The 20,965-nt window shown below is 33.5% G+C and overlaps 2 protein-coding genes across 3 annotated transcripts; one reads left to right on the plus strand and one right to left on the minus strand.

The window, feature by feature from the left end:
* The first annotated feature begins 2,692 nt into the window (after positions 1-2,692).
* On the plus strand, positions 2,693-9,093 carry LOC107002178. Its single transcript, XM_015200132.2, has 9 exons — positions 2,693-2,844; positions 3,028-3,149; positions 3,510-4,004; positions 4,659-6,955; positions 7,037-7,306; positions 7,379-7,459; positions 8,254-8,365; positions 8,463-8,529; positions 8,762-9,093. Exons 2-9 carry the CDS (start codon positions 3,038-3,040, stop codon positions 8,856-8,858), a joined length of 3,531 nt encoding a protein of 1,176 aa, XP_015055618.1. The 5' UTR covers positions 2,693-2,844; positions 3,028-3,037; the 3' UTR covers positions 8,859-9,093.
* Positions 9,094-10,917: 1,824 nt separating this feature from the next.
* On the minus strand, positions 10,918-18,735 carry LOC107008315 (probable E3 ubiquitin-protein ligase MARCH10). Of its 2 annotated transcripts, none has more exons than XM_015207301.2 (9): positions 18,599-18,735; positions 18,410-18,495; positions 16,735-17,118; positions 15,763-15,889; positions 14,997-15,291; positions 14,625-14,697; positions 11,855-11,945; positions 11,700-11,779; positions 10,918-11,388 (listed from the first exon to the last, which is right to left on the minus strand). In XM_015207301.2, the coding sequence occupies exons 2-9, from the start codon at positions 18,488-18,490 to the stop codon at positions 11,254-11,256; spliced, it is 1,266 nt and encodes a 421-aa protein (XP_015062787.1). In that variant the 5' UTR covers positions 18,491-18,495; positions 18,599-18,735; the 3' UTR covers positions 10,918-11,253. The 2 variants fall into 2 exon arrangements, with proteins under 2 accessions (XP_015062787.1, XP_027769842.1); XM_027914041.1 differs by having other exon boundaries at positions 18,410-18,490; positions 18,595-18,718.
* Positions 18,736-20,965: the final 2,230 nt, after the last annotated feature.

Genomic DNA, 20,965 nt, shown 5'->3' on the forward strand with positions numbered 1-20,965 from the left:
GCATTTGTGAGGATCATCAAAACACCTAGAATATAACATTTTCCCCCTTTTTGATGATAGGACACAAATATACCTCACACTGAGTTTATCATTCATCTGATTGTCAGCAGTTCCAATAACAAGGATTTGGTTTCTTGTTAGATCGATAAGTTTGTTAAATCATCAAAACTTCATATCAAGTTCGAGCTATCATCTTAACTCAGCTTCGAACTAACACTAACACCTTTATCTTTTGAATATGTAGGCTAGAGAAGCGGTAGACTTCACACTAACCCAATCATGGAGAATTCTTGCAATTACGAAAATTACAACATTCTTTGGTGAACATACGCTTTTGTCAGTTCATTTTTTTTTATATAACTTCAATTTCAAAATTAAGAAAACGGGTGAAAAATCGGATAAATCAGTTTAATCGATGAATCTAGCTCGGGAGTAAGTTGTCCCTTGTAGCCACTTTTGTACCTATATTGGCTTAAGCAATCGAAATTATGTTGATACTGGAGATTGGGAATCGGTTGAAAACTCAAGGAGTTTTAATTGGCAACACATTTTGCTTCATACAATATAGCTACTATTCACCACTTCGTAGAGCTTGTATATTTATCACACAAGACTCCGAATACGATGTGCTATTTCATATGCGCTACACTAATATGTTCACAAACATCCTTATCTATGTAGGCGATTTTCTTAGATAATTAATCGAAGATACTTGAAACTATCTCTCTTTTAAATAACTTGTGTATCAAGTCATACCTCCACGTCATCCTAGTACATTACCTTATTTAACTTGTACCTCAAGTATTGGTCTACATTACTAAAATAGTTATCCTAAGGTACCTGTCAATTAATAAAATCAAGCTAAAATTAATTTCATAAGGATGATATAAAAGAAAAAGTGAACCACTAAAAGGTAGTAATAATAGTGTAAGATTATTGATTTTCCTTACACATTAATATTCACTTGCCTATTTATTAAACTTCTAACTAAAAAGAAAATCCAGCAATATTTTCTCTCTTTATTGGCCGCAATAAAGATACTTATAATACTGCATTTCCAGCTCCTTTATTTTTTTCTTAGAAGAAACTCAGGGTATACATTATATAAGTACAATTTCAAATATGTAAAATTTTACTGATTTTATATGAAAAATAAAAAATTTCTCCTTTCTTTTTTTATGTTTGGTTGGTTAGAATATCTAAAAATATAACTTATATATATATATATAAAGAAATTCTTTAATAATAAAGAAAATGACTTTTCTAATAAATATCGTGAAAATAAGTTAAGTAAGCTTTCAACTCCTCCGGTCACTCAATTCCCCTAACCCCCACCCTTTGACAATCCCAAATCCGTTACTCCGAATGACCACTCCCACCTCACCATCTTCATAATGTTTTGTTATAGAACATATCGATATCTATGAAATAATATTTTATTACTTACTTATCAAATACTAAAATATAAATAAAAATTATCCATTTTGCTTTTTTATAAATTATTTTTCGTGAATAATATTTTTCTTTATACCAAACATACATCCCTCATAACAATGTCTTTTACCAAATGCTCTTTCTTGAGTTGGAGTAACACAGTTTGTCCTACTTCATACGGTGATATTCAGATTTCAAGAGTTAAATATATATTTTATTGTAATTAATATATATATGATAAATATTTTATTTTTAAAATATTTCAATAAAATTTAATCCTAGAATTTAAAGTACGATTACTTATAAATTGTGGTAGAAAAAGTAATGAAAAGATATTACTCTATTTTTTCTTTTCTTCTATATTAGAAGAGTGAATGCTACATCTTATGTCAAAGTCAAATGGACAATTGATCCATTTGTCCTTCTATTTCACCTTCTCTTTTTTTTTATACTTAATAATTTCTGAGCTTCAATTTATTTTTTTACTTTACTTTTTAGTATGTTATGTATTTACAAATTAATATTATAATGTATAATAATTAACAATATATTTTAAAAATATTTAGTTGTGTCAACGTATAGAGTTACTCGAAGCTAATGTTGAGCAACTTAAGATCATCAATCAATATATCAGTTTTCCCTTCTACTTCAACTTTCTCTATTTATATTCGGTAATTTTTCTATTTTAATTTATTTGTCTTATTTTTTTAGTATGTTCTATATTTTAAAATTCAATTATAAATCATAATATTAAACAAGTATAAATATTTATTAATATTTTAAAAGTTTTATCAACTCAAAAAATTTCACATATAATATCATAAATTGAGACAAAGAAAGTAATATATATTAATAGAGAAGAAAATGTGAGCTAACAATTATAATAGTTTAAAAGTTCATGAAAAATTTGATTTGATTCGCAGAATATTATACGAATCACGTGATTTTAAATAGAAAGAGTAACATAGTATTATTTTATAATTATATATATTAATATTATAAAAGGAATTACTATAATTAATAATTTAAAATATTTTAAAAATATATAATAATCAATTCACTCTTCTAATTTTATCGATATTATGTAAATTAAAATAAATAAAATAATATATATTAAATTTGTACTTGCACATGCTCATACGTAGTTACAGATAATAATTTCAAAATAAAATGATATATTCATTTGATTAAAAAAAAAAAAAAAAGTAGACATTGTCGAGTGTGTATAGAAGCAAAAAATATAAAATGGGCTAAAATTTCCCTCCAAATTAAAAGGTATTTTCCACATCTCCCTAATTTCCCTCCTTTAAACTCTAACCCTATACTCGCCCTCCCTTAACCCCACGCGCTTACCTTCTCCGGCGGCTTTCTCCGACGGATTTATCCGACGTTCTGATTCGATTTGATGCTGTTAGTATTTTTTTCACATTTTTTGATTTGCGTCGGAAATGTTTTTATCCTATTGCTGTACTGTGCTTTAAAGGCATCATCTTTTTTACTTTTAGATTCAAAATCATCAAGGTTTTGATTCGGATTGCTATTAATTTCATTGTTTATTATGACATTGTTGTGATTATTGTAATGTTATTGTAGATGAATTAAAATGGTTGGCGGCGGTAGAAAGAACGCGAACAAGTGTTACCCGGAAAAGGATAGTTCGGTTTTTGACGATACACAACCAGTGGACACTCAAATTTCACCAGATACATTACCAGGCAAGTTTTTTTCTTTTTTGATTTTGGTAGTGTGAGAGTTAACTTGTTTAGGAAAAAGATAAGTTTGAGTCTTTTATTAATGAAAAATATCACAACTGCGAAAAGGAACGCTTATAGGTAGTCTAAGTTGCTCTCATTCAGTTGCCTCCGATTGTTATGTTCAGTGTTTAGTTAACTGCTAAAGAATGAAAGAAGACTTATGCTCAAGTTTGGATTTTTACTTCATTGAAAAAAGTTTCTTTTATTTAAGTGTACTGTTAACACTGTGATACCATTCCTCAGAGGGAATTTTCAAGCAAGACCACTAAATGAGATTGGAATTTTCTCTCCCTAACAATACAATTTGTTTTATATTTAAAGGTGAGGATGCTGAGTTGTACAATGACCAAAATATGGCTCCTGCTGATGACGGCCTTTTCTTCAATGATGCCTTTGAGACTCAATTAGTAAATCTCTGCGGTGAAAACCAGATTTTGGATATTGGTGGTGGTGAAACACAAATGGTGGATTACGGTGCTGAAACACAAGTTGTGGATTTCGGTGCTGAAACACAATTGGTGGATTTTGGTGGTGAAACTCAACAGGTGGATTTAGATGGTGAAACCCAATTGGTTGATGATCATGATGGTCTACAAAGTAAACGCATCCAGACTTCTGAAATTTGCAATATTGAAGTTGTTGTAGATAGTGATACTGAAGGAAGTGATGGAACTGAGGTCTTGTGTGATACTCAAGAGTTATCAGGTGATGATTCTATGGAACACAGCTACAGCTCAATTGACCAGGTGAAGTTGCCTAAAAGCAGCAACTCCAACACAAGTGAGAGGAGTTCAATTGCACAATCAGATGTTCAGAGTAATGATAAGCATCTTTCAGTTGAATTGGTTTTACTATCATGAGATGATTGATTTTGATTAAGTTCCAATGCTATGAATGTAGGCTAAAGTTATCATATTAGCATTTGTTTTCCTTTTTAAGTATCTAGGATCTAAATGGAACAATACCTGAGCAAAAGGTTTTCCTTTCTTTATCATACCTTAATTTAATCTACTAATCCAAATCTTCTTCACAAGAGTAAAGTTGGACGAGACATTTTGCGTCATCCGGTTTTTAGAATTCACGGTAAATAGGTCTCTTCACTTTGCCTGATCTGTATATTCTTTGCCAGTGTATCAACGGTCTTGCATTTGATATCACTGTTAGTATGACATTGCGGACTTTGGTTTTATACTATGCGACTACAGTTGGTCATTTCTGCTTTATCCAGAAAATGTTTTGCTATTGAAAGAGAAGCTTGGCTTCACTTTTGCTGCTTTATGTTGTAGACTCTAGATTTCTCTTCTCCTATTCGCTACAAGAAAGTGCTTAATATACTTTTCATTGTTAGTACTTTTAGGTGGTTGATGAATTCATTTTCTGTTCTCAACTTCTATATTCTGTCCATATTCATTATAGAACAAAGTTGCTCCAGAATTTTGGATCTTCTGACATTTATGTATATTTTTTCAGGATCTTTGCAAAGAGGGTTTACTTCAATCCGTGCTGCATCTATCAGGGCTTCTGGTTTGGCTGCTTATGACATGAGCCGTAAAGGGACAAAAGGAAGTACACGGTCTATTAAGAGTGACAATCCTCTGGAGCAGGAAGGTGCAGACCATAATGGAACATCTGTGGTTAGACCTCAATCTGTAGTCAGGAAAGAGCTTAACCTGAATGCTTGTGAGGAGTACGATGAACAATTGAAGGAAGTAGGTAATGAAAACCGGTGTAAGGTTGGTAGTTCAGCTGTGAGGAAACTTTTCAGAGATGAGATACTTATTGAAACTAAAGGGCCAGAAGATGGAAATTATGATTTTCAAAAGACAGTGGACTTGCCTCAGTTGGACTCTGATAATGTATTGACAGGTTTAAGTTATCTAGATTCTCAAGAACCTGGAGAGGAAACTCAGGCCAATGCACTAGAAGCTGTTGACAAGTTTCTTAGCCTCAATCCTTTTGATTTTGATCAACATCTTGACTTTGGGAAGTCCTCCATTGGAAAATCAAAATGTGTCTCTGCTGCAAGCGGGGCAAAACATTTAGCTCAGCGAGCAGCTGGAATAGCTGATGCAGAAGGTGGGATATATGATTGGGATGACAATCGCGAAGATGAAGGAGGTGGAGAGTTTTTTCAGAAGAAAAAGGAACTTCTTTTTGGCAGAATACCTGCTACTGAACCTCTGAAGCATGGTTCACTTGACCCCTTAAGACGGGGATCTAAAAGTTGTGGACCAAAGGAAAAGCATATGTTGAACTGCAAAAAGTTTAAGGGCTCCCCCTGTTCTGATTCAAGGTTAATGTCAAGTAAAGTGAGAGTTAAAAGTGAGCTATCAAAGTCCAGATCTAGAAAGAAGTTAGTTGAGGAGCTGGATGAACAATTCACTGTGGGGGCTGGTAATGGAATGGTTGATAATGGTAATGGAGACAATGTTCCAGACTTGCAAAATGTTGGTTTAGATACTCAAATGGCTGCTGAAGCTATGGAAACATTATGCTTCGGAGTTCCCGTGCTGGAAAATGATTGTAGCAATGAGAATAAAGGTAATAAGTTGTTGAGTAACAGTTCCTGCAAAGGTCGAGTTGATGATGAGAGTCTGTTAAAGCAAAGGTCTCCCAAGAAAAAAGCACGATCTTCTGACACTCGACCTGCTACACGATTGTCGGTGCAGAAGGATGTCAAATTAGTTGAAGTGCACTGTAGAGAAACAGTGAAGCAACAGAAAAGTAGCAAGAAGCAAGGCAATGATGAAAAAGGAGCCAGATTGAGAATGATCAAGGCAAATATGACGATATCCCATGCTTCAAGGGGAAAAGAAGAAGAGTTCGGACAAGTTGAAAGACCACCAAAAGAAAGCAGAGGTTCCATGTCTGTCAAGAATTGTCATTTACAGCAGCAGCATGACTCATTTACACCTATAGCTCATCGAACTAGGCACAACCGGGCAGAAAGTCAACCAAAAATTCGTCTGTCTGCTGCTGTCACTTCTAATATAAGTGGGACTGATGGAGATGCTTGTGAGACTTTGATGGATCATGGTACATTCTCTGCTGGCCGTACGGCCAATCTCCGAAATATGAAATTAATGTGGGGCGACCATTGTGCTGTAGACCATCCCAAAGGAAAAAGAAGTCATCGAAAGATACCTGCCATGGGGCAAGAGGCAGCCACTACTCAACCTTGTAGAAGGTCAAAAAGATTAAGTGGTGACCAGACAAGTACTTCAATTGATGTCAGTGCAAAAAAGAGAAAGTGTTCACCTGAAACTCCCTCTGGTATTGCATCCTCAGGAAGAGGGTCTCGGAAGAAGCTATCAAATGAAGGCATAAATAAAGGACATCCAGAGGGTACCAACATTAGTGATGCTTTTGCTGATGGAAATACAAAAGCACTTCGATATAAGTCCCCAGAAGATTCTAATATGAAAGCTGATGTAGCGATTAAACAATCTGTTGATGAAGCACATGGAGTAGAATCTTTAACAGGAGACCAGTGTAAAGCGCCAGCTTCAGCATGCACCACTCCCACCAATTCAAAAATCCTGAAGAGTTCTGTGTCACCTATATGTATGGGTGATGAGTATCAAAAGCAATCGTGCAGGAAGAATATGTCAAGGTCCGCTCTTATGAGAGAAATAATTTCCTTACATACTACTGGAACACAAGTTGACTCCACCTTGAAAGATTCCAGGAAGAGGCGAGAAATGACTAATGTTCGAATCTTGTTCAGTCAGCACCTTGATCCAGATATAATCAAACAGCAAAAAAAGGTAATTTGGATATGAATTTACCTTGTTTGTGCTAAAATTCTATGTTCTAAACTGGAATCACCTTGTCATCTCTTTCTCCAGATCATAGCACGGTTAGGGGCCTCAAGTGCGTCATCTATGTCCGATGCCACTCATTTTATGGCTGATGAATTTGTTCGCACTAGAAATATGCTAGAAGCTATTGCTGCAGGGAAACCTGTGGTGACACATCTATGGCTTGAGAGTTGTGGACAAGCAAGCTGTCTTATTGATGAGAAAAATTATATACTGAGAGATGCAAGAAAAGAAAAAGAGTTCGGCTTCAGCATGCCAGTTTCATTAGCACGAGCATGCCAACATCCCATTTTACAGGTAAAGATGCAGCCTTTGGTGGCTATTAGATGCAGCTGTCATGCTTGTTTTTCTCATTGTACTTGTTTTCAGGGATATAAGGTTTTTATCACTCCGAATACAAAGCCTGGTAAAGAAATATTGGCAAGTTTGGTTAAGGCAGTTCATGGTTTGGTGAGTACCTCTACTCTTTACCACTCATTAAACTTTGTGATTCAGCCATTTTAGACCAGGCATTCTATATACTCTATCCACTAACCTGAAAATGATCTTTGATGCTGGAATGTGGTAGTTTACCGAGTTTCTCTTTGAAAGAAAAAATGGTCCGAGTCAACTCCAAAGCAAGTGATTTAAAATGTTCAGTCTGCGTTCTCATAGATTTGTAACTTTGTGAATACCTGATATAGAACTAAAATTTTATTAGAATTGTCAGGAGGATATGATAGACTAGGAATCTGCTCTAAATGCAACATGCTTAGTTATGATAGATCAGGACCAGCTTCAATAAATATGTTGGATATCATATATATGTGAGGTGTGCTCAAAATGATGTCCGTGGTAAGGTGATAAATGTCGATTGTGTTAATGATCATTAGTTGGACCTTTTTGAATATAAACATCATAGTTTGACTTACAGTAGCTGAAGCAAATACCTATGACCAATTTTGTTGAAAGTTTCTTTATAGGGAAAACAAATGGTTAGGAGTATAATCCAAACCAAGTTGGATGGATTTGAAATCTTGAAACTCTTACCGTATGGTTATTTGTAGAAGTACACCAAACATCTTGGGCTTCCAATAAATTGAAGTTAGTGTTTACCAGCATGTGTTGTCTTCTTGTTATAACATCATCCATGTAAGAATTTCATAATCAATCTGTATTTTTGCAGGCATTTCTCTCTGTAATTGTATGTGTTCGATTGATATTTCCCCCCCTCTTTGTTAACACCTGTTCGAAATGTTTTTCAGGCAGTTGAGCGACTTTGTAGATCTGTTATGAAAGAGGAAGTTATTCCTGACAATCTTCTAGTTTTATCATGTGAAGAAGACTATGAAGTTTGCATCCCCTTCCTTGAGAAAGGTGATTTTTTTATTCTTTTGCCTAGTATAGTAATTAATAAGAAGTTAAAGTAGTATTAAATTTTAATAATCATGCAAATCCCTCATTAAATTTACAGGGTCAACAGTGTATAGTTCGGAACTACTGCTGAATGGCATAGTCACTCAGAGACTAGATTTTGACAGGTGTTTTCTTAATCTCGACAGCATCTACACTTCTTATGATATTAATGAGAAGTTCTTGTATTTTGGGGGGTGAATATATGGAAAGTTCATTCTAATATCTGATTACCATTTGCATAAGATCAAAACGAGGCTCCTGAATTCTAATCCTAATTTTCTTTTAAGTGGTGCCGCCATAATACTGCACCATCTGATCCCAATTATCCTTCTGTAACCGGCTATCTTTTTGTTGCAGGTACCATCTTTTCGCAGATCATGTTAAGAGAACTCGTTCAACAGTATGGATGAAGAAAAATAACAATCAATACCTTGCTATTGCAAAATGCAAATGAGGTTTAGTTGCCTCTTAAGAGTGTTGTTGCCTACTAATTTGTTTTAGGGGCATGTGTATTATATAAGTGTAGGTATCTGTAAATATAGTTTGGCTCTAATGTATAGTAATCAAGTTTAATTTAGGATCCCCCCCTCCCCCCCAAGGTTCTGTTGGATCTTGAAAACTGTCTTCAGAATCAGACTAAATAATGAAACATCCAAAAAGAGAATTCAAGTCAGATGATTTTTTATCCACTTTGATTCAAATGCCATTCTCACTAGTTTGTTGCTTATGAGTTGGGGACATATTTAGTGTGCTCTGATAATGATCAGCATTGCAAGCTTTTCAAATAACATGTTTAAACTATCGTGATAACCTATTACACTTAATTTTATTCAAAGTGATATTAATACCTCCTTAGAAGGTGGTATGATGGAGAAAGCGTCTTCACCTTCTTTAAGGTGTGTGAGAAGAAAAAAATAAACATTAAAATAACAAATTTGAACACATGACACTATTTTATTGGTCATTATATAATTAAATATTATAATTTCTAATATATTTATTATGTAAGAAAATTACTTTTATCTTTTTATTAGTGGGCCCAATTTTTTTTAAAGCTTTTACATTTTTCATTTTGAATTCTTCGACAATTCATGGTCATTTTTAAGGGTGTCAAATTGGTAGGTTGGGTTGAAATTGGGGATATTAAAATGGGTTGGAATAGAAGTTGGGTTAGGTTTTGACATGCCCAAGTTTACTTTGGGCTCAAATAGGCTAAAAAACGAATTGGGTCTTGATCCGCCCAATTTGACCCGATTAATCTCAATAATTTAACATATTGATATTTAACTTTTATAATCACAATTTGAATTTCAACTCACGATTATTTTTTTTAAAAGTAACAAATGGATTGATAAACCCAAAAAGATGTTAAATTGATAATAATTCATACCTTAAATATAGCAACATATCTTAATAAAAAAGTTTTAAAACAAGTTGAAATTGGAGGTTGAATTGCTCAATTGAGGATTCTCTTCAAATGGGTTATGCTTGAATGGGTTAAGAATTTATCTTGAGCCCAACCCTTAAAATTCTGGGCGGGTTGGACGGTTTACCTATGTTTGGGTTCAATTTTGACAATCCTAGTCATTTGTCACCATCAATGATTTCTTCAATTTATCGTCATGGAAACATATCTAGTACTCTACTCTTAAAGAGGAACCCTACAAAGAAATAAAAAGTAGCGGGGAAGATGTTGACTTCCAATGAAAAGTTAATAATTTTAACTTAAAGTTCATGATTTTTACTTGAACCCGCTGGATGATTCACCTTAGAAAATCATCAAAAAAAATTTATAAAAAAGATAATGACTTCTATTAAAAATCCTATGACATTTATGCATAAAATTCATGATTATAATTTACTAATTTAAACTGCTTAAATTTTTCAAAATCCATTGAAGAAAATGATTTTCTATCTGCCTTTTTTATTCTCGCCGGAGCACCAACTACTAATGAAATGTTTGATTTTCAACCATAATTATCAAGATTTCAAAAGAACTTTACATATCCGAAAGTTTTTATTTGTTTCACGACAATAATTGCATTGCCCACTGCCTATCGCCACCGCTAACATCACTAAACTTCATAATCATCTTATCGTCTCAAGTTCTCTCTTCAAATTTCTTGTTTTTCCTTCGATGTATGAATAATGGAGGAAGAAATGAAATTTCAAAAAGAGAGAAATGTGTGGTGAGAGGAGGAAGAATGCCTAGGGTTTTTATTTTTTGCTAAAGTCTAAGAAAATACTAAGGACAAAAAGTTTTAAAAAATTAAAATAATATTATTTATGTGTCAAAGCGCATGTTAACACCTTTTCACACAAAAACTGAGATTGTCTTTGGAAGGGGGTTACTAAATTCACTTTAAACAAGACTAGTGTGTAATAGGTCATGATAGTTAAAGCGTGTAAGTGACCTTTCAAAAGTAGAAAACTACATAGCTTACAGGTCATGATAGTTTAAGCGCGTAACTGACTTTTCGAAAGCAGAAAACTACGTAGCTTACAGTAACATGTAAACATAAGAGAGATCTAAAATGTAATAAAACAAAGAGAGTACAACACCTTATCAGATTATCAAGGGCACAAAATCAGTGCATCAGATGTTGGTAATGGCCATGTCCCAGCCTCATTGAGCTAACTATGTTCTCCAGCAGTAGACATAATTTGAAGGCTACCTATAGCTACAGTAACTATGTCAGTATACACATTTATCTGCCAGAGCCCAGATTTCTTGAGGTATCAACCGCGTCATCACATAAGATCGTTGGAGAAAAGAAGATAAAATAATACAAAAAAAGCATATTCAACATCTCCTATATAACTTGATCATCTCTCTGTTATTACTCATGTCATACAGGGCTAGAACTTTCTGCAATTTGGAATTGCCAGGAATAGTACTGGATGTACATTGCGTTGATACTCATAGTAGCACCAAAGCCCAAAACTGATGCTATCATTATAGAATAGACTGCCTGCAATTGAAGCTGCGAAAAGACAAGATTTTTGGGCATTACTACTCCTCGTATCATATCTGCTAAAACGTTTATGTTTGTGCACATTTTCTTAAGACAGTATTATTTTCTGCATCGGTTTTGGTTGGTGTGGGATGAATGAGTTGTGAATCTGGTAACATTTTTTCAAATGATTTACTGTAAAGATCTCAAAGGTTTCAAGAGGTTTTTCTCTAGAAATATTTGATGATGGTTAAAGAAGACATAGGATCTTCAATGGACAGACGAGAAAATATTTAAGAGTTATCAAATATCAACTGCACAATAGCTAGAGAGCATCTTACCATAGAGTACAAAACATATAGCGGAACAGCAAAAAAACCAAACTCTAAAGCGGCATACGACCATATGTACTCTTTAATAGCTGCATTTCAAATGAAAATATTATGACACAGATCGACTAGTATATGATAAATAAAATTTAGGGGCTCAGACATACCTAGGATGATGGCAAAAATGGATGACAAAATACCGAGTGTAAATGCAAATGGTGCAGCAATCACAAGCGCCTGAGTTTTCATGTCATGAACCTTCAAGAGACAGAAAACCTTTAACATTATCCAAAAAAACCTTCACGAGAAAAGACTTGAAATGTGAAATGTTATTCGATAAATAATAAAATATAAAGACAACGTTCTAGGTAGATGATGGCATCAAATTCCACCTTTCTACTTCAGAAAAAAATATGTAAAAGCTGTTGGATGTGCATTCAACACCACTAGTGTTGACATCACTATGCAGCTGATAACAGGCACGCGAACTCAAAAGTTTTTAATTGAGAATGGGTAAGTAATCAATTCTTCAAACCGCGTATAGTTTTTGACTATTACCCAGGGATAAAAAAGCTTTTGACCTTGTTTTGCATCCTAAGCAAGGTGAAAGTTCAGGCAACTTAAGAAAATGCCATTAAGTTGCAGTTTTTTATTTAGTCAGCTGGAATGTATTCTGTTGTAGTTTTTCATTTTTCGAGCTATTCCAAAATCTGAGCTCAACTATTTCTCAACGCAGAGGTCCTAGCATCTTAGCTGTTGAATCGTGACGGAACAAAGAAGGACAATCAGTGCACAAAGCATCCTGTGTTAGCAGGTGTATGAATCAAAATTTTGTTCTTAAAATAATTTTGGCTATATTAATTTCAAGACATATTGGTCCAAATAGCTACTATGAGGGACTAAATTATTGGGCTGGTCCATTGATTTGAGCTATAAATGACGAGCGCAGTAGCTAAGCCTAAGATTTCATCTTATTTTAGAGGTCCGGCACGTGTCAAATGACGTGGTCCAACAAATCAAATAAAAAGAGTCAATAGGATTATACCACATGTCAAAATGACACAACATGCCTAGTCAAATCAAGGACCAATGAAAGAGAGTCACATGTACAAGTGACATGTTCCGACCAATCAAATATTCATGCCAACTTCAATTTGATTGGTCGAAAAGTTTGTCCCCTTATTGACCCTTGATTTGATTAGGCATATTGTGTTATTTTGGCATGTGGCATGATCCGATTGACTCTTTTACTTGATTTTGGCGGGCAACATCATTTGACACATGACACCAATTTGGGCCCTTGAAACAACATGAAATCTTGGGATTAGCATAATGAACTCGTCATTTATAGCCCAAATCAATGAACTAACCCAATGAAATTTGACTGTAATTAAATCCATATTTATTGGACTTAAATAATTCATGCACTCATATTAGCCTATTGTAGCTATTTGGACCAATATATCTTAGATTTAACACAAGTATATAACCAAAATTATAAGTCCAATAAACTTTAGATTCTTACAATAGGGTGCGAGAAGGGTCGTCACTCTAAGGGGTGTGATGTAAACTATCATAGCGCAAACATCAATGGTTGCTTCAAAGGCTCGTGCTAGAACAACATAGTGTAATATCGAAATGCCTGCAGAGACCAGGGTAGTCTTATGTTTAACGGGATGTTGGATAGAAAGACAAGTTCACATCATTCATCCTCTCCAACCAGGCTCAGTGGGGAGCTCATTGAAAAAAGAAATTGATTCTCAAATGGGGTCCATTCTAGATGAGAAGCCATGTCAGCCTTATGTACACTGCTTCACAATCATGTCCTCTTTCTTGGATGTGGTTAACTAAAGGTGGCAAAATTAACCCAAAATCATAACCCGCCCAAGTTTTTCTGATTATTGACTCACCCATTTATTAACTCAACCCATTTTAGCCTATCAAAAATTTGGGTTGATAACTAGCCTAAACTGATCCATGAGAAATCTTGTTAAAATATATATAGGTACTAAAAATTAATAAAAGAACAAATAAAACAGTTAAAACTTAGTAGGAATTGCGGGGATTGAGTTTTGACCTACATTTCAGCCCAACCCAAGTAACTTTTGGCGGATCAATAACCCATGCATTTAAATTCAACCCATCTTGATCCACCCAACTTCAGCCCAATCTGCTCATTTACCACCTCTATGGGTAAACCTCACTTCAATAGGAGCAAAAATGTCTTTATCCACTTTGCTCCATTGATGACTTGAAACCTCAACATCATGGTTGGAGCTGGAGGATACCTTTGCTACTAGGCTATGTCTCACTTGTTCAATCATCTCCATTTTTGAAAAAATGTGCATATTATGCAACCAGTATCAAACTCTGGATTTAAAAGGCAAATAAGTTTCACCCTACAGGTTATATATAGGAAGTCTGTATCTTCTGCCCCTCCTTTGCCTGCGCCCTGCAGCACATGCATTCAAGCAGCAGAACTAAGGGGGAGCTGGTTCCCCCCCGACCCCCTCAAAAAAGGGAACAGAAAAGCATTACATTATTGCCTTCTACTCAAGTAACAACTAAATTGTATGACTCTTCATCCCTTTAATACTTATGTAACTTGTAAGTTCCTCCTACTTTTGTTCACTCGAACAAACCCAAGTTCCACCACTGGGGAAGCATTATCGTTTCCCTGCGTTTTTGGATTTATGGTAGAGGAAACAGGATGGTGGCTCATGTGAGAACTTGATCAATGTAATTTGTGGCACATAGTACAATAACACTAACAAAAGGTCCTATTGAACTACTCCGTCCAAGTCTTCGATAAGCAAGCAGTTGGAAAATGGAAATAGGTGCATTCAAGGATTTAGGCATCTTCCCAAGGATGAAATCTCAAGCCAATGTTAATTTTTAAAATTATACCCAAAAGATAGAAAAAGAAAAAGAACTCACAAAGAACTGCTCAAGGAAGAAGAAATAGCTTATTGTGCTGATCAAAACAAGCACCACAAAGTCCTGCCAAGCACTGCAATACAGAAATTTCAATTTTGATTAGACTCAAAAACAAACAAAGTAACTGATAAATTAGTTTGCTCCATCAGCCAGCATTTAGAGCTTCTTCCCAGTATTCACAACTAAGGGTTCACTTTAGATTGTATTATCAAATGAAGACAGTTGTTGAAGCACCAACTCTAAAAATCAAAGAGAACTTGGAAATGAAACTTCTTTAAACAGCTCTGTGAAATCAACACAAAAACTAAAGAAAAACAGAATACGGATTTAAACAGCTCTGTGAAAGAAATCTTTTTTCTATGTGATGTTTACCTTATTCTTCCAGAATTGTTGTGCTCCGGTCTGTTATCATGTTGACTAGTACTGGGAATCCTCAGTAATGTCACAGGTAAATTAGAAACGTCCTGTCGACAAACCTCACAAATTTTGTTCCCTTTTACGCTAAACCACTTGATTGCACATTCCTCGTGAACAAGTCTTAGGTCACCTTTGCAGCTGCACTCCATCTGGAAAGTATTGCCTTCATCACATGCCGCCAGACAGATCCTACAAACTGCTTCCTCTTCAGGGATTTCCCGATCCTCATTCTCACGAGCAGGAGTAATTTCTTTTGTTCATTTTAATCAAATTTTGAGGGATTGAAGCAGAGGAAAAGTCAAATATTAATCATAACCAATTTAAACAGCTTTTAATAACAACTTTTTTTTTTATACGACAGTAAGTAGAAGTCAGTAAAAACTTTGAAACACTTTTTCAGTTGAGTCGGGAGAAGAATAAAGATTCAGGTTTGTGGAACTTATTAATCAGCTTACTAAAGAAATCATTTTATAAAACAGAAAAGACTAGAGTTGGACTGAAGTGTAATATGTCTGTCCGTAAAGAAATGTTTACATTCATTTCTTAACTGCCTGAAAGGCTGCGTCAGGATTACTTATCTACTTGGAAAGCTTGACTAAACATTTGTGAGTTGTGAAAGTAATATGGATAAGTTTGATATCATATAGCTTTCATAAGATTAACTATCAACCATGTACACTCTTTTGATGACTCACGCACAACATAAGCACATTTGACTTACCATCTCCAGTATCTGGAACATGCTCTTCATGGGTAGCAAAGGACATTGATCTAACAATGACAAAATTTCTCCCAGGCACAGAAAGGGACCTTGACATACTAGCTTTAGATGCCCCAGTCCGCGATGACTGCAAGCAGAAGTACACGTTATGGAAATGTGTCAGTTGTACATGGAAAGTAGAGAAGCCAATTGGATGTTAAAGCTACTTAGGAAACCTCTGTTAATGGCCTCATAACTCATAGCAGGTGCCTTGAGCAGAAGGAAAGAGGAATAATGTCTTAGATTACAGTCCCTTTTAAGTGATAGATATTTACAATGACAAGAGATCTTCTTGGCCATTAGACAATTGAACATACAGCACTACTGCAGAATGAGGCCAGCTTCCAAATTTAGTGCTTTTCTCTGGCACAATTCCTGTCTTATTGTAACTGATGAAGTATGACTAATGCAAGCATAGACAGATCAACTTGAATGACATGTAGTATATAAAACATTGGATTATCTGTTCAAGTTTGTCCAGACCAGATATTTATCAAAAAAATTATTACATCAAAAATCATATTAGATTTGAGTCTATTTATAAGTTGTGCGGAGAGGAGACTGATTAGTGAAATTAAGTTCAAGAACATTGAGGATACAGTCTGAATTGTTCCATTTTATTAGACATTCTTTCCTTTCTAGTTTGTTTAATAAGAATTGACCCCTTTTATGTTTAAAAACAATTTAACTTTAAACTTCACATTTAACCCTTAATGGCATGACTTTATAGCCACAAAAATGTCATGGTTGTTTGAAACCATTAGTTCGAATAGTCTCTCCTTAAACTAGGTGGACAAACAAGTTTACACAAATGAAACAGAGGGAATATTATTTCTGTGTCAACAGAAACCACCTTCTGAGTTGTTTGATGAAGTTTAACTTTTCAGAAATTATTGAAAGCGCATTATTGTTAATGGAACAAAAGGAACTCACATTTGACCTTTGTTGTTCACCATGCGTCCTGGAAGATATAGGCGTAGAAACTGAGGGAGATGAATCTGAACCAGGGGTCACAGGTAGAGAGGCACATTTTTGCCAATTGGAGGAGAAGAAGTTTGCTGCCAGAGGGCTTCCTGGAACTACCTTATGATCTGAACTAAGGAGAGAACTTCTCTCACCATCAGATGAAGCAGCTTTCTTCTTAAAGCTTAAAGCCCGAAGAAAACCTCCTGTTGGACCTGGTGAACGGGGTGAATACTTTCTGCCAGTTCCAATGCCTGCATGTCTTGGAGGTATTTGAAGGGAAAGATCTGCTTTTTTCATGCTTGGGTCCAAACCGGAAACCATATTCGAGGCTTCCTTCTTATGAAAATCAGCCTGCATGTACCCAAAATATAAGATTTTTTCGTTACATCTGGTAATATTACCCTTGATCTTGTAACTTCATGTAATTGCACACTTGTTAAATTTTCTACCATTTGACTAACACTACTTATGTAGAAAAAATACCTAACGTTATCATCCACATGATTAGAGGCTTCAGTTGATTAGATGTAAAACATTTTTATTTTCACAAAAAATCTTTTTAGAATTATTTCCAGGATTAGTTGAGCGTAATGCTAGGCATCATGCAATACTAGTAGAAGTTTTATGATACTTGGTGATACTTGTTAGTGGTAGGAGCAAGTTTTATGAAGCATTTTAAAAGAGACTAATATCCTACCTTACTCATGTGATGAATAAACATTATCCTTAGGCAAATATTTTCAAAAAGTTTTTTAAAAAGATAAACACCTGAAAACAGAAAAACATTTTGAAGTGACATTCAACTCTTCATGGTACCAAAGCGTCATGGCTATTGTGAACACAGACAAAACACTTAGCCATTTCTCTTAATAATATAGTCGGAAATTTACAGGAAACTAATGTTGCTTAGTCTATCATGTGATCATTAGACCAGAACTACACTTCATCTAAATATCATATAACAGGAAAAAAAACAAATGAATACCAAACATCCCTATATTTGTTTTAGAAACTGGAATCAAACACGGACACTCACACCATTCTACACTCTCTCTTCTTCTTGATGTCACTAAAGTAGCAAAATCTATATATCAAATGCCATCAAGTAAGTTTCTTCGGGGACATCCAATAAAAAAATGTCATCAGGTTACTCAATCACTGAAAAAAAAAAGGGTTAACCCTGATTCCCTTAAAGAACTCAGTCAACATTTTACAGAATCCCAAAAATAAACAAAATTGAGCATATTGCATACACTACAAGGCCATTAAATAAAATGAGGAAAGCACCAACTCACAAAATTTTCTGAAACTTTAGACAAGTAGCCTAAAATTCAGCATGATAATCTGGGATAGAAAGAGTCAAAACTGGGATATCTATCTCTTAATAACCTACTTTTTTTTTGTTTGTTTAATAAGTTACATAGTTGAGAACTGCAAAAGTGCTAAAAATCACAACTTTTTATAGTTTAAAAATAAACTTCTTAAAATTGACACTCAAAGAGTACAAAAATAGGTTTTGCTTCCTAAATTACTGAGTACAAAACATATAAAGCACACTCAAAAGACTTTTATGCTGAATAAAATTTTAAAGATTACAACTTTTTAGGAATTAGGAATCTTTATTGAACAGTTGAGTAGTAACCTGTGATATCCTTGGAGAAGCAGGAGGAACATTATCTGAAAATGGAATGGGGGCTGCTTCTGTTCCTCTAGGTGCCTCCATTTTACCTTAAAACAAACAAACAAACAAAAAACAAGTAACAAGAAATCAAACAAAAGAGACAATCCAAGTAGAAAAAATTCAAGAATCCATATGAATTGGGCAACTTACTTCACATATGTAAGGATTAAGGATTAATTCTTCAATTGAGAGACCCCCAAATGAGGGACGGAGGAAACTGAGGAGAAGTCGACTGAAGGTGACAGAGTGGTCAAGGTGTTCTTGTTTGTAGTGGAATTAAAGGAGTCAGCAAAAGTTTTCATGATTGTTGTGCTTGGCCCACCAATATACCTTTTTGGTTTTCGGGTCGGTTATCCACATTAAAATTCAATTAATTTTAAATTTGAATAAAGAATTTCTATATTAGAGCTTGGAGATAAGCGTTTTTCTAATAAAAATGACTCTATATTAAAAAAGATAAATTTTTAGAAAATCACAGAGTTTTAATATGAAATTACAATAATTTCTTAAAAGGTAAAACAAATCGGACACATATAGTTCAGATACATTATAACATAAATTGAACACATAATATATAGCTCGAGTACATTAAAAACTAACTCGAATACATAATATATAGCTCTCAAATACATTAAAAATTAGCTCAAATACGATATATAAAATCGAATACATTAAATACTAAATCAAACACATTAAAAAAATAAAGAATTTTAAAAGTTTTTAAAATAAAAAAAATATAAAAAATGTATTTCGATAATATTTTCTGTAAAAAAAACTCAAATCTTAATACCTCTTAATTAATAATAAATAAGTACTTGTCAATATTCCACCAATATTCCTTGTATGTATTCTCCCCATCCCATATGCTAACAAAATTTTATGTCTTGTCAATCATCCTTGAAATTTGTCACAACGTTTTACTTATGAACCTTAGCTTCTTTTTTTCCCTTCAATTCAGCATTTAAATAAATGAAAAATAAATAAATATATATATATATATATATATATATATAATGTTTTTGTCAGATATCTTTTTGTATAATTTTTTAAAAGATTAAATTAAAAATATTTAATATAAATTCTTATAATTATATTTAAATGTTCAATTAGAATATGTTATAAGTATGTAAATAGAATCTACTACAAGTTTAAAGAGACTATTTATGTATTTGCCAATAGATTTTTTAACCAGCGATAACATATTACTATTTTCTTCGTTTATTTTATATCTCTTTTTTTTACTTATATTAAGAAATAATGTAATTTTATCCTTCTATCCTTATTTAATGTTTTCTTAACTCAATTTCATAACAAATGATAAATACATTTTCAAGATAATTAACTGTTGTCAAGGATATAATAGGTAAAATATGATAATTTATACATAAATTTTATAAAATCACAAATATTATGATACAACTATTTATAAAAAAAAAACATATAAAATGGAACGTAGAGAGTACTAATTTGTTCATTCTTTTAGGACATGTATGCTTTGTTTTAGTATGCCAAATATTCAAATTTAGGCTAATTAAAGCAAAAATAATTATGATTATTAAAACATACAAATTGTGTCTAACACAATAAAGTGACCAAATAAATAAATAGAACTATAATACTTGGCTCCGTGAATAATTCTACTATTTATCTACTATTTAAGAAGAGTGAGTGAAGAATAATATCTTAACATTGTGCTTAACAGTAATAAAATTTAACAACTTAGGGTAATTCTGTTATTCAATTTACTTGCCTATCTTCATTTTGATTCACGTGGATTGGCAGTCATGATCTTTAAAATTCAATTTGGCATTTTTTACTTTTCAACATATTATAGTAAAACGTGTCTTGAATCTAAAGTACCAACACATTTACTGTTTACATTCAATTTTAAAGCTTCTGTGACCTCGTTTTTGCGGTAATTTTTGAGTTCCAATTTTAAAAGAAAAGATCAGTTTCTTGAGTATAATTTTTACAAGGTTTTCTTTTATTCACTCCATACTTAATTTCAAGAGAAGTAAAAAATTACTTTTATCCTTTGTTTAATTGATTTGCATGAATGGATTAGTCTTGATTGTGGTGATCGATTTTGAAATCTGTCGAATAGAAGAAGTCCTATGCAAAAAATAAGCTCCTAAGGATACATGTTGCTTCATAAACAAGCTCGAATGGAATTTGGTGATGAATTGGACAATTATAAACAACAAAGGCAAGAGTTTACATGTTGAAGTTTTTAGAATGACATTATCTGCTGGAGTTTATATGACAAAAAGAAAAACAAAGGATCTTCCAAATAAAGAATAGAAGACTATAAGTCCCTATTAGATTATTAATTCAGGATGTTCACATTAGAGGAGTTGGTAAAATCAATAGTGTCTAGCATGTTACTAGGCATTTGACCATTTTCATTGTGAAATTTAAAGAAATTAATTTTTGTTTTTAAAGTGAAAAATAATATTTAAAAAATTGATTTTTTTTTAACCTCTTGTGAATAATTTGAAGTATATACACAATTTTTGC

This window comes from Solanum pennellii, chromosome 1 (genome assembly GCF_001406875.1).
Source record: "Solanum pennellii chromosome 1, SPENNV200".
Taxonomy (NCBI): domain Eukaryota; kingdom Viridiplantae; phylum Streptophyta; class Magnoliopsida; order Solanales; family Solanaceae; genus Solanum; species Solanum pennellii.

Bases quoted from the DNA above. Each gene is read 5' to 3' on its own strand.
- LOC107002178 (XM_015200132.2), top strand. From the start codon at position 3,038: ATGGTTGGCGGCGGTAGAAAGAACGCGAACAAGTGTTACCCGGAAAAG. The intron at 6,956-7,036 runs GTAATTTGGATA...CTCTTTCTCCAG, and splicing joins TAATCAAACAGCAAAAAAAG to ATCATAGCACGGTTAGGGGC. The intron at 7,460-8,253 runs GTGAGTACCTCT...AATGTTTTTCAG, and splicing joins TTAAGGCAGTTCATGGTTTG to GCAGTTGAGCGACTTTGTAG.
- LOC107008315 (XM_015207301.2), bottom strand. From the start codon at position 18,490: ATGGAGGCACCTAGAGGAACAGAAGCAGCCCCCATTCCATTTTCAGAT. The intron at 14,698-14,996 runs GTAAACATCACA...TCTGTATTGCAG, and splicing joins AACAATTCTGGAAGAATAAG to TGCTTGGCAGGACTTTGTGG. The intron at 11,389-11,699 runs GTAAGATGCTCT...GTCTTTTCGCAG, and splicing joins TATATGTTTTGTACTCTATG to CTTCAATTGCAGGCAGTCTA.